This window comes from Etheostoma spectabile, unplaced genomic scaffold (genome assembly GCF_008692095.1).
Source record: "Etheostoma spectabile isolate EspeVRDwgs_2016 unplaced genomic scaffold, UIUC_Espe_1.0 scaffold00002754, whole genome shotgun sequence".
Taxonomy (NCBI): domain Eukaryota; kingdom Metazoa; phylum Chordata; class Actinopteri; order Perciformes; family Percidae; genus Etheostoma; species Etheostoma spectabile.
The window spans coordinates 1-10970 of NW_022602947.1; the positions used below are offsets into that span (position 1 = coordinate 1).

A 10970-nucleotide genomic window follows, 5' to 3' on the forward strand; every position below is an offset into this window, starting at 1 on the left:
CCTCCCCCATGGCCATCCTTACTTTCAGAATGAAGGGCAGTCACTCTGGAAAATTGTCCCCAGTTGTAGTTGGCTTTAAACTTTTCAGGCTGACATGTTTTCAGTTATTTCACCATTTTTGTTAAGTAAATAATTCTGCATGTGTTCATTATAGTGTTGATGCCTTCAGTGATAATCTACAATGTAAATGGTCATGAAGTAAAGGAAACTCATTGAATCTTTTGGCCTGTACTGCGCGCGCGCGCGCACGCACACACACACACACACACACACACACACACACACCACACACACACACACACACACACACCACACACACAGAGACCCACCCTAATGAAGGAGAAAGTGGCCGTAACTACAGTTTCTGTTCATTTATCTGCTTGATGTAACCCAGGTCTAATTTTTCCACTTACCTGAACACACCTGAAATAACATTTTACCATGAGTCACATGGTAGGCTCAGTTACCCAATCAGAGCACTCAAGCATGGGTTAAAGCTGCGGTGAGTTTTCCCTAATCAGTAGTGTGAGGGGGAAGCCACTGGAGCAGTTGCACTAGTTATGTCTCAATACAAACAACAACACATTCTCACTTATTTTTCAATCTTAAATGCTTGTGTGACCTTAGCATGCAATTTTGTAATTGTAGCATCCACCACTGTTGTCTTTAGTTGACTGGCGTCGTGGTGTGTCGAATATCTGCGGGAATTGGTGAGTCTCTTTGTTTGTGTGTCCACTAGCATATTGCTATTAGGATTAGCATCTTTGGGTATGTTAAGGGAGTTCTCTGCTAGCTTAATGCTAACCGCATTTAGCCGTTTCAATGTGTGTCCATGGGCTGTGGTGGCTGGTAGCAATTAATCATTGAATTGTAATACAAACCTAGCACTTTGTTGTAATGCTATGGCTTTGGTTAAGTATTTGACAATCATCTATTGTATGGAATTAAATGTTTGAATACTCATAATAATTATGGGTGTTTATTTACATGCATTCAAGTATTTGTTGTCATCTGTCACATTAACATTTTTATGGCAAGTACTTGTGTAGTATTTTTGATTGTGTACACATAGAATATAAAATATAGAACCTAAAACTAGCTAGATAAATTATGAGTAGTGACTAATCCATGGGTCCTGTTTATTGAATACAGGCCAGGTGCAGCAGTTGCGGGCTAATTGATGGCGAGCTAGTACAACTTGGAACAGAACCTGCCCCAACAACATCTTCGCCCCCTGTATGGTTTGGTAGGAGGCTGTTGTAGCTTTGCTCACGCCCCTTCCACAAATAATGAACTTTATGATGTAGATTCTTATAGCAAGGAGTTCCATCTTCATTGGAAACGATTTGCAGTGTCTGAGTGCCGCGCAAATTCACTGCCGCAAAGATTGGCCTCTGCCAGTAACCCAACCTGCATGGAGGCGAGGGCCCGTTCATCGCTGCTTTCAGCTTTAATTATTATTATTCCGCACCATCGCTGTCATTTTTGAGGGCTTTCTCATGTGGTTAAATTTGCAAAAACTTGCACACATCTCACACCTATAAAAAATGACAGAATTCTGTAGTGATAGGGCTCGGGCGATGACCGAGTGCTCCATAGCGCCCCCTAACGTGCACCCTGACAAAAAATGTCAATTTACCTAACCATTTTTTGAGGGATCATGCGTAACATCTGGAACTGTATCCTGCTATTTTTATAAAAAATCTAAAAAATTATAATTCACGATATGGCGAATTTCGTGCGTAATGTCATTTTTCAAAAGACGTTTTTGAGGACCTTAGGATCCACAAAAACTCTCAAAATCTTAAAGCCATGTGCAGAATATGAAATTCTTTCATGTGAATACACATATAGGCTTGAGATTGGTACGGTTGCTCTATAGCGCTCCCTTAAGTGGATTTAGCAATAGGGTACATTTTTGACAGCCTCAATATATACGAAAACTTGGCGCCCACAAAATTGGCGCCCACATAAACACCGGGGAGCTTTGTGAGTCTGTTCAGTGATTTGGCCCATACCTGTAAGCGGGCTCTATAGCGCCCCCTAATGTGTGGAATGGCCTTAACTTGGACATAGCTACTTCAATCTTCACCAGATTTGATACACATATTGATCTAACCATTGCGAACATATTTCCCATTTACCTTCATTAGCTCCGCCCAACTGGGAGGCGGCCATTTTGAATTTATGAACCGTCATGTGTTTTACATTCTTTCAAACTCCTCCTAGGCCGTGACTGCAATCTTCTTGAATGTTGGCAGGTATTATCTACTGACACTCGTGATGAAAAGTTATCCAAAGAATTTTGAAAGTGCGAAAAATGTGCAAGTTATAGAGTACCAACTTCCTGTCAGGGTTCTTGAAAGAGGAAGTTGCATATCTGGCCAAGATTTATTCTGATTGCCACCAAACAAGACGCAGTTGTTCCGCATAGCGGTGTGAGCATCCATGCCAAATTTCGAGTCAATAAGCCATTAGATGGCGCCTTAAGACATTTTTTGATTGTTTTTTATATATTTCTTTCTTCCTGTAGGCGGTGGCTATTGAAACAGGAAGTTGTGTATCTGGCCAAGATCTATTCCGATTGCTACCAAACAAATGACCCTTGTTCAGCATAGCAACATGAGCATTCATGCCAAATCTTGAGTGAATCAGACATTACATGGGGCTGTTAGAATTTTTTTTTAATTCATTACCCACATTGCAATACATCTAGCATTAATCCCATCTGCATGAAATGTTGGATTTTGAATAAATATCCCCCCCCCCCTGAAAGCACTACACTACAGCACCCTACCATAGCTGGAGGCTGTTCTCTCAGTGAGCTTCATGAAGTAGTAGGTAGTAGAAGTAGAACAAACGCACAGACACACAGACAGATGCACACACACTTAACAAAAAAGTGTGAAATAACTGAAAACATGTTTTTTTATTCTAGTTTCTTCAAAGTACCCCCCCCTCCACCCCTTGGTGTTCTCTCAATGAGCTTCATGAGGTAGTCACCTGAAATGGTCCCCCCCCAGGTGGGCCTTGTCAGAGTTAATTAGTGGAATTTCTTGCCGTATTAATGGAGTTGGGACCATCAGTTGTGTTGTGCAGAAGTCAGGTTGATACACAGCCGACAGCCTATTGGACGACTGTTACAATTCATATTATGGCAAGAACCAATCAGCTAAGTGAAGAGAAACGGGCGGCCATCATTTCTTTGAGAAATAAAGGTCAGTCGGTCCGGAAAACGGTGAAAACTTTGAATGTGTCCCCAAGTGCAGTCGCAGTTGGCTCAAAACTTTTCAGGCTGACATGTTTTCAGTTATTTCACCCTTTTTTGTTAAGTACATAATTCTGCATGTGTTCATCATAGTTTTAATGCCCTCAATGATGATCTACAATGAAAATGGTCATGAAAAAAAAGGAAACTCGTTGAATCTTTTGGCTTGTACTGCACGCACACACACACACACACTCTGATGAAGGAGAAAGTGGCTGTAACTACAGTGTACGTTTTCCTATCTGCTTGAAATTTCCCACGATCACAAAGAGTCCAGGCCTGAGGACGTCTGCAGGCCGATATGGACTTTTGGAGATAGCGCCACCATCTGGCAACAGCAAATCAGCCTAACATGACAAACATCATCCAATTTACATGAAACTTAGATTGTGTGGTCTACATGTGATACTGAGCCGGCCCCTATACTTTATCACACGCTCAGGCCACGCCCCCTTTCATAACATTTGAAACGTATAAGGTACAGTCTTGTGTAAGGTGTCATTGAACTCAGCAGAGTTCCTTCTTCATTGGTGATGTTTGACCCGCCCCCCTGTGATTGTGCCACGCCCTCTTCCACAGATCATTAACTTTATGACGCAGAGTCTAATAGCAGGGAGTTCCATCTTCATTGGTGTGTGTGTGTGTGTCTCTCTCTCTCTCTGTGTGAAAGCGTCCATGTGCATTCATTAATATTGAGATTATATTCCTGGTCTCTTAAGTCTGGAGTAACCTCTTTCCTTCACTCACCTCCTCCTTCTTCCCTTTGCTGCCTTGCTCCTCTGAGTCTCCTGAGGCCTCCCTGACACCTTTCCTCTTGCCCTCCTTCTTCTTCTTCTCCTCCTCCTCCTCCTTGTGTCTCTGCATGTACTCGGTGATAAGGTCCAGGTCCAGGTTGTCTTGTGGCTCCCATGTGTTATCCTCACTGGAAAGGAGAGTGCAGACAGAAGAACATCTCCTCACACTTTGTTTTTAGAAAATACATTCTCACTCTAGCTGCTAATATGGATTATTCCTTTTATCTGTTGCCATGGTGTAAGGTTATTTGCGGGTCTGCACCTTAGAGTCAAAATACCAAACCTTCAACTTTGAGAGTATGGTACAATGTTGAACTGCTGTAGATATTACATTTATACATACTATATTTTAGGGCTGCACGATTACGGCCAAAATGATAATCACGATTATATTGATCAATATTGTGATCATGATTTTAAACAAAACAAATTTTATTGTCACACAGTCTCAGAGAGACGGCTGATCATTATGAACAGGTCCAGCACGGGTCGAATGGCGGATACACACGTGTGTATGAAATGTCTTCATCGTCACTGCGCTGCATTTATATGAACTATGATATTCTGGCCATGGGTCACATCTCTGGCCCAGGTCCAGGTCCAGCAGCTCCGTCTCACGCTGTTACTCTACCAACTGAAGATTTGCCTCTCATACTTAACAATATACAGCTGTGTTAATAACAATTAAAACTGTAGACAAATGTCAGAAGTGTGGACCGGCGCTGTGTGACGGGCTGCGTGAAGAGAGAGTAAGAGGAGAGATCAACACAGGCCCGGCTTTACAGAAGATTTTGATCATGAACCATATCGATATAACAACATTGCAGCAGATGCGAGGACATTAGCACCAGTGCGTCCTTGAGGAAAAATATTACTCGCGCCCTAGAGCCTGTGAGCTAACAGAAGCTAACTAGCACCGCCGCCACCGACTAGCACTGCTGTGGCATGCTCACTGTTGTCTGAATAACACAGACGGGACAAAATGTTGCGTTTACTGGTAACTGGTAAACTTTGAGACCGCTGTATAACCGACTGTTATCTGTGGAGTTTTCCTCCCATTACTCTGTCCTCTGGGACTGTCTCCATCTAGAAACTAAGCTGCGCGGTGCAGGGAACAACTCTGACTGGCTCGTGATCAGACAGGGGTTTACGGAGCAGAAGATTGGCTTTGTAAAAAACCTGGAGCATTCTATGATACGCAAATAATAGCTCGATCACGCAAATTTGATCGTGATAGTGATTAAATTTGATTAATTGTGCAGCCCTACTATAGATCTATATATTCTAGACTCGTACTTACTCTGAGAACCCCTTCCATTTCAGCAGAAACTCTACTCTTCCCTTCACCACTCTGCGGTCCAAAACCTTCTCCACCACATACTCCTCCTCCTCCTCTTCCTCCTTCACTGCTGTAGGCTCCTCATCCTCTTCCTCCTTCATCGCTGCAGGCTGTTCCTCCTCTTCCTCCTTCATCGCTGCAGGCTGTTCCTCCTCTTCCTCCTTCACTGCTGCTCCTCCTCTTCCTCCTTCTTTCCTGCTCCGGTCGCCAGCTTGACGTCTGCCCCAAGGCGGTGGTTTCAAATTGAGTAACCGGGGTAACAAATGATTTTCCTTGATTGGGGTTCACTACTTAACTCTCATAGGAGAAACCCTGGAAAGCAGAATCACGGAGTCAGTGAGTGAGAGATTGAACCGCCGTCCTCGTCTCCAAATCTCTGTTTATTACAAATTCTCCCAAACACAAAAGCATAAAACAGTCCTCAACAACAACATTTAACTTCAATTTAAGAACCGTAACACCATTTTCTTTACTCCACATTTTTCAGGGGGCAAAATCTTCCACACTCAAATTCCCAGAAATAGTCTCGTCCTTACCAAAATAAATATCAACCTTACTGTACCGTTTCAATAATTATACATCTCTTCTTTCTACCTCCAAAACTCCTCCATTATACTAATGTCATCATGGAAATCATAAACCCTCTTTGGCTGGAAATAAATATTCTAACGACTTCAGAGTCAAAACATGAACCATCATACACCTGGGGATAATAGTTCAACTTATAATACATTCCTTTACTAATACTCTGTAGAACTTTTAGGAGGAACTCCCCTTTAATAGTTAAACAACATTTTAACATTAACAATCCTGTCAGGATACGTTAAAAACCACGAAATAACTCATTACCAGGGAATGGAAGCACCAGCACCCAGAATCATACACACAACCCTATGTTAACTAGCATGTTAGTTAGCAGTAATTAACCTGTGTCTATGTTAATGTTAACTAGCATGTTAGTTAGCAGTAATTAGCCTGTGTCTATGTTAATGTTACCTAGCATGTTAGTTAGCAGTAATTAGCCTGTGTCTATGTTAATGTTAACAAGCATGTTAGTTAGCAGTAATTATCCTGTGTCTATGTTAATGTTAACTTGCATGTTAGTTAGTAGTTATTAGCCTGTGTCAATGTTAATATTAACTAGCATGTTAGTTAGCAGTAATTAACCTGAGCCTATGTTAATGTTAACTAGCATATTAGTTAGCATTAATTAGCCTGTGTCTATGTTATCTACTAACATATACCTACCTCTCCGTCTCTGCTGATTGGGAATGATTGAGATTTCTCTTGCACAGCTACCAGAAGACTTACAGCTTTCAGACAGGTTGCTCACGTCACATCTACGTCTTCAAGCTCAGTTGGAGGCTGCGCAGTAACGCTCAGCATTACCGGGAAAGAGCTTCTAATAGACTTCACTGGTCTCCATGGAAACAACGGGACCTGTTGGTCCATTTCTTTAACTGTCTATGATCCCACCCCGATACACACCTGTTAGCTAGCCGCGAGCTCTATTGTTTAGGAAACCCGTTTCCCGCGGTTCCAAACGCGGCTCTTTAGCTCGCCTTTCCACATCATAACCTCCATAACTACCCCCCCACAGCTTCAGTCCACCATACACACGTCAGAAGGAAACCGTCTGTTGTCATTTTTACCGAGTACCAACCTGGAAAGCAGAATTACGGCATCAGTGAGTGAGAAAACAAACCGCCATCCTCGTCTCCAAAGAGGAGGAAAGTGTCCGTCATCTGGGCCCCGTGGTGTACCGATACCCGCACATTGGTTCCGCTTTCTTTGTTTCCCCGCTACGTTAATATTGCTTACCAACAAAATTGGAAATTCGTACTAAACGCTACGCTGGTTATTATGTTATCCCTTAAGGGTGTATCACACATTCACGCTAAAATAAATGTAACCATATGCTGCTCTTTACACGCTAAAAGTGGTGATTATTTACATGGAGTCTGGTGGAGATATGCTGCTCTAGACACGGTAAAAGTAGTGATTATTTACATGGAGTCTGGTGGAGATATGCTGCTCTATACACGCTAAAAGTAGTGATTATTTACATGGAGTCTGGTGGAGATATGCTGCTCTATACATGCTAAAAGTAGTGATTATTTACGTGGAGTCTGGTGGAGATATGCTGCTCTATACACGCTAAAAGTAGTGATTATTTACGTGGAGTCTGGTGGAGATATGCTGCTCTATACACGCTAAAAGTAGTGATTATTTACGTGGAGTCTGGTGGAGATATGCTGCTCTATACACGCTAAAAGTAGTGATTATTTACATGGAGTCTGGTGGAGATATGCTGCTCTATACACGCTAAAAGTAGTGATTATTTACATGGAGTGTGGTGGAGATATGCTGCTCTATACATGCTAAAATTAATGATTATTTACATGGAGTCTGGTGGAGATATGCTGCTCTATACATGCTAAAAGTAGTGATTATTGACATGGAGTGTGGTGGAGATATGCTGCTCTATACACACTAAAATTTGCACACATAACTTATTATCTCACATACACACCATACACTCCCCCCCCCATCTGCCCCGTATCCGTCTGTCTGCCTCGATTTCGTGTTTCTTGCTCCCTCTCAATGCCACCTCAAAAAATTCCTTCATGTGTCCACATGAACTGTGTGTTGTCCTGTGTATTACCTTGTGATGTTTGTATTGTACCATGTTGCTGTCTGCATAAATCCTTTTCAGGGAGTGCGTGTGGCGGCGCTTGGATTAGCAGCGGCCCGGAGGCATGCTCCAAACGGTATTTCGTTGCCTACCTGTACTTGTGTAATGACAATAAAGTTATCTAAAAGTAGTGATTATTTACATGGAGTCTGGTGGAGATATGCTGCTCTATACATGCTAAAAGTAGTGATTATTTACATGGAGTCTGGTTGGTTTGGTGATGTGATTTCGGGCTGTTTCATGTTAAACTAAAAGGATCTTACTCTTTAACTTAAGGTCCCACTCCCCTCATATACTGACAAACTCTCCTCTCCCTCCACAAACCTGCCTCCATTTTGTTATCTGCAATATTATAATGTTCACCTGCACTGCTGACTGTTACTATAGTAACGACTGTTTACATCTGCATCTTTTTGCACTACTTACATTTCAATTTGCACTGCTGCTGTTTATTTACAGTACCAATTGTTTACATATACATCTGCACTACCGTACTTTAACTGTAATATGCAATTACTTTCCACTGCACTTTAATTCGGATAGTTTCTGCCCAAACTTTACTTTATCTGTACCACCTTAAATCATTGTTATACTGCTCATTTTAGCCTAACTTATTATAGCTATCTGTAAAAATTCTGTCTATAATAATAATAGCCGCCTGTATATATATATTTATAGTACATACTCACCTGTAAAATCTGTAAACCATTAGTATATTATGCTATTTGCACATATCTGTAAAAATTTGCAATTATAGTAATATCCACCAAATTCCTAGCTGTAAATCTGGCTCACAATACTTGTTATCTATATTTTATATTCATAGGACAAACCCATCTGTAAAACTCTGTTTATAATAGTATTCTTTTCTATATTTATTCATTACATATCCATGTCTTGCACTTACAGAACCATTGTATATCCTGCACTTACTGCTATTGCACTTCTGGTTAGACCCAAACTGCATTTCGTTGCCTTGTACCTGTACATGTGTAATGACAATAAAGTTGAATCTAATCTAATCTAATCTAATCTCTGTAGGGATCCATCCCATAATGTTGTCACACATTTAGAATAATAATCTGAGTCTGTCAGAGACAACAACTGAACCTTTAGTGGACGAAAACTTTACCATTTAATTAGGAGTGTAAACACAGACACAAGAGGAAGAATACATCATCAAATAATCAGCATGTGGCCTTGTTTTATTGAACTCATTTTGCATTAAGTTGTTCCACATTCCCCGACATTTAAAACAAGTCGATCATTGACATTATTCTACAAGTCAGATAAATAAATAAGCCAACCCAACTCCCTACGGACTGAACTACTGACCCCCTAGTAGTTTTCAGTTGACTTTTTTTAATTATGACTTTGTGAGGCAAAATAACATGAGGAGACAGCTTTGATCAGATCTGCTTCACAGTGCAGAGTGTGTGTGATGGTGAACAGACTGAACTTTGAGTTCAGCAGCTGGTCTTCAGTCAGTGTTTCTGTCCACAGGAGAGACTCTCAGTCCTGCAGAGGACACAGAGATACTGAGGAACCAGACCAGAACCCAAACCCAGGATAGAGAAGCTGAGTGAATGTGGTGTTGAAGGTGTGGAGGTGGATCAGTGAGTCAGAGGAGACTGTGTAGAAGGACAGAGAGCCAGCAGGAACGTCCACATACACTGCTACTCTGTTAGAGACAGAGCAGGAAGGGAGGGCTGTTCTTCCGTTATTGTGACAGACAGAGTAACCATCTTCATCAGAACAGATCAGTCTCCAGGAATGATCATTATATCCAAACAAACAGTCTTTACTGTCTCCTTTCCTTCTGATTCCTCTGTAACTCACTGATATATCAACCTCTCCTCTCCTCTCGACCTCCCAGTAACAGCGACCAGTCAGACCATCTCTACACAGCAGCTGAGGCCAGATGTCAAATCTGTCTGGATGATCAGGATATGACTGATCCTCCTTCACATTTGTCACCTTCCTGTTGTTGTCAGACAGTTTGAGGTCTCTGTGTACTGAGTTTCATCAGATGATGGAGTTCTACTATCTGTCCACTAGATGGAGCTAACTGACCATCTAATGAGCTGAAGATCAGCAACTTGTACAGCAGCAGGTATCTCTCCAAGATACTTTAAGTACATTTAGCTGTTAATTTTTACTACCTTAATATATATTTTTAACACAACTTGTTTTTGTCTGACATTTACCGTTACCTCTTGGCTGAGGCAAGGCAAGGCAGCTTTATTTGTAGAGCACATTTCAGCAACAGGGCAATTCAAAATGCTTTACACAAAATCAGTTAAACAGATAAAACACAAGTAAAAACAGTTAAAAATCATTAGCATTAAAAACCGGTAAAACACATGAATAGACAGTTAAAAAAATAGACATTAAACACAAGAATAAAAGTTACAGTGCAGCATAAGAAATTTAATGAAATGAGCAGTCATTTAAAGAAAGGCAGCATCAAAAAGAAAGGTCTTCAGCCTTGATTTAAAAGAACTGAGAGTAGCAGCAGATCTGCAGGTGAGGAGAATATCTCCAAATTAAAAAAATAAAAAGCATCTTTCTCCTGACTGCAGCTCGCAAATCAACACAGCAAAAGCAGCGGTGTTAGAAATTAATTTAATATCTACTCACATTTGTCGACGGGTCTCTGGAGCACAGGCTGCATCCCACCTGTGTGACGTCATGTTGCAATGGATTGTGGGATATGCTTCATGCTGGAAGCTTTATGTTCTAGCTGAAAGAAATAACGGGGATGCATGGATTACCCATAGACTGTATAGATATTGATTATATTATTAATATTAACGGTCAATGGGATTACCCCCTTTCTGGTCTACATGTCCCTGACTCAGCTGAATTACTTTA

General features: G+C 41.3%; 1 protein-coding gene across 1 annotated transcript; it reads right to left on the bottom strand.

Annotated features, from left to right (window-relative positions):
- Positions 1–3954: 3954 nt before the first annotated feature.
- On the bottom strand, positions 3955–5762 carry LOC116676156 (chromobox protein homolog 1-like). Its single transcript, XM_032507472.1, has 2 exons — positions 5363–5762; positions 3955–4190 (listed from the first exon to the last, which is right to left on the bottom strand). Exons 1-2 carry the CDS (start codon positions 5533–5535, stop codon positions 3983–3985), a joined length of 381 nt encoding a protein of 126 aa, XP_032363363.1. The 5' UTR covers positions 5536–5762; the 3' UTR covers positions 3955–3982.
- Positions 5763–10970: the final 5208 nt, after the last annotated feature.